The sequence below is a fragment of the Bubalus kerabau genome, chromosome X, assembly GCF_029407905.1.
Source record: "Bubalus kerabau isolate K-KA32 ecotype Philippines breed swamp buffalo chromosome X, PCC_UOA_SB_1v2, whole genome shotgun sequence".
Taxonomy (NCBI): domain Eukaryota; kingdom Metazoa; phylum Chordata; class Mammalia; order Artiodactyla; family Bovidae; genus Bubalus; species Bubalus kerabau.
In genome coordinates this window covers 136,807,205-136,809,148 of record NC_073647.1, presented here as the reverse complement: position 1 = coordinate 136,809,148, position 1,944 = coordinate 136,807,205, and the positions used below count along the sequence as shown (strand labels likewise).

Below are 1,944 nucleotides of genomic sequence, written 5' to 3'. Positions count from 1 at the left end.
CCAGCCCTGTTCATTATAGCCCCTGAAAAACCAGGGCAGAGCTATCAAGCTGAAGTTCCATCAACATTTATTTACATCAGGTGTGTAGGAGGTGTACCCCTTAGTATGAAGGTGCAGATACTATTCCAAGAAAGGGGTGGGGACACCAGGTCCTATAGGGAACCAAAGAAAGCACTCTTAATTCATGTTGAGGACTCCAGAGGCCAGGACAGAAAACTTCCCACTGAGCACTCAGTACTGGGTGATAACTACTGACTGGGGTGATAAGCTGAGGCCCTCTTCATTTCTCCGAAATCCCAGGGAAATTTGTGATGACAACTACATGACAGCAGAGGGAATGGGTCCTATGACTGGCCACTAGTTGGGTGGTGGTCTTGAATGTGAAATAACAGATGCCTCTATGTAGGAGACTACCAGCCCCTTCTGTGACCCCAGTGTGCCTGAGGGAGGGGTAGCAGGATGAAGCCTAAAGATCACTCTTATCTCCTTCAATATGTTTCCCAAAGGACAGATTAGGAGAATAGGAACCCTGCGGTTTTTCAGAACAGTGCCCTCAAGAAAACCACAAATGTAGCCTTCCTGATAACCAAGGTGATATTTCCCTGCTGCTGCTGCACACTCAACCTTCGTCTTCCTGTGGGCCCTTATCACCTGCCCTCCTACTCACACTTCTAATCATTGACCCCAGCACAGACATCATGCCTTGGGGTCAGAATCATAAGCTCTGCATCCATGAGAAACGCCACCAGGCCTGATATGAGCTCCAGAGTCACAGGGGAGTTCAGCCTGCTGGAATAATGGAAGAGCTTCCCTCTACCTCTTCTCTTTTAGAAGATAATTCACAGGGCTCATCAGCTACTGGGTCAAATAGCACTTCCCAGGGGTCTTTGGAGGCCCCATCTACTACCAGCACTTTTTCAACTACTTCTGACACAACATCTGATGTAGAAGATACCAGTCAAGATGAGGAAGATTCAGGTTCCTCCGATGTCTCATCTTCTACTGAGAACACCTACAGTGATACTCTGAACAGGATGACAAGTTTGTTGGAGCAGTTCCTTCTGCATAAATATAAAATAAAGCAGCCCATCATGAAGGAAAACATGCTGAAGATTATCCACCCAAGATACCATAACCGATTTGCCGAGATTCTCAAGAGAGCCGCTGAACACATTGAGGCTGTCTCTGCAGTTGACTTGAAGGAAGCTGATTCAACCATCCACTCCTATGACCTTGTCAGCAAACTGTACTTGCCCAACAATGGGAGGGTGTGGGATGGTAGGGGCTTACCTAAGACCAGTCTCTTGATGACAGTTCTGGGTGTGATCTTCTTGAAGGGCCACTGTGCCACTGAGGAAAACATCTGGAAATTCTTGAATATGATGCGAGTATATGCTGGGAGAAAACACTTCATCTACAGAGAGCCCAGGAAGCTCATCACCAAAGACTTTGTGATGACGAAGTACCTGGAGTACCGCCAGGTTGCTAACGGAGATCTTCCACCTTACGAGTTCCTATGGGGCCCACGAGCCCATGCTGAAACCAGCAAAATGAAAGTCTTGGAGTTTTTGGCAAAAGTCAATGATACGGTCCCCAGTGCCTTCTCATCACAATATGAAGAAGCTTTGCGAGATGAGGAGGAGAGAGCTCGAGCCACAGGTCCACCCAGGCCTGGCACCACTGTCACTTCCAGGCATGTTCCACGGCCACGTCCATCAGTTTCTCCCACCCCTACTGAAGACCAAGACTTTTAAAAAATCATCCAGATAAGAAAATTTGACATCAAAATAGGGACTTTTGCCGAAATGGGAAGCAATCCCACAATAATACTGTTGGGACAATGGAATGAAAAAATGAAAAAAATTTCAAAACATGATCAACCTTGATTGTTCTCCATCTTTTGTGTCTTCGTTTTGTAAAATTAAATAATTTATACCTTGATAT

At 46.1% G+C, this 1,944-nt stretch overlaps 1 protein-coding gene across 1 annotated transcript; it reads left to right on the top strand.

Moving 5' to 3' along the window:
- Positions 1-797: 797 nt before the first annotated feature.
- LOC129640199 (melanoma-associated antigen B5-like) lies at positions 798-1,738 on the top strand. Its single transcript, XM_055565420.1, is given in 2 exon segments — positions 798-1,640; positions 1,643-1,738. Coding segments are annotated over 2 exon segments (939 nt in total).
- The last annotated feature ends 206 nt before the right edge of the window (positions 1,739-1,944 follow it).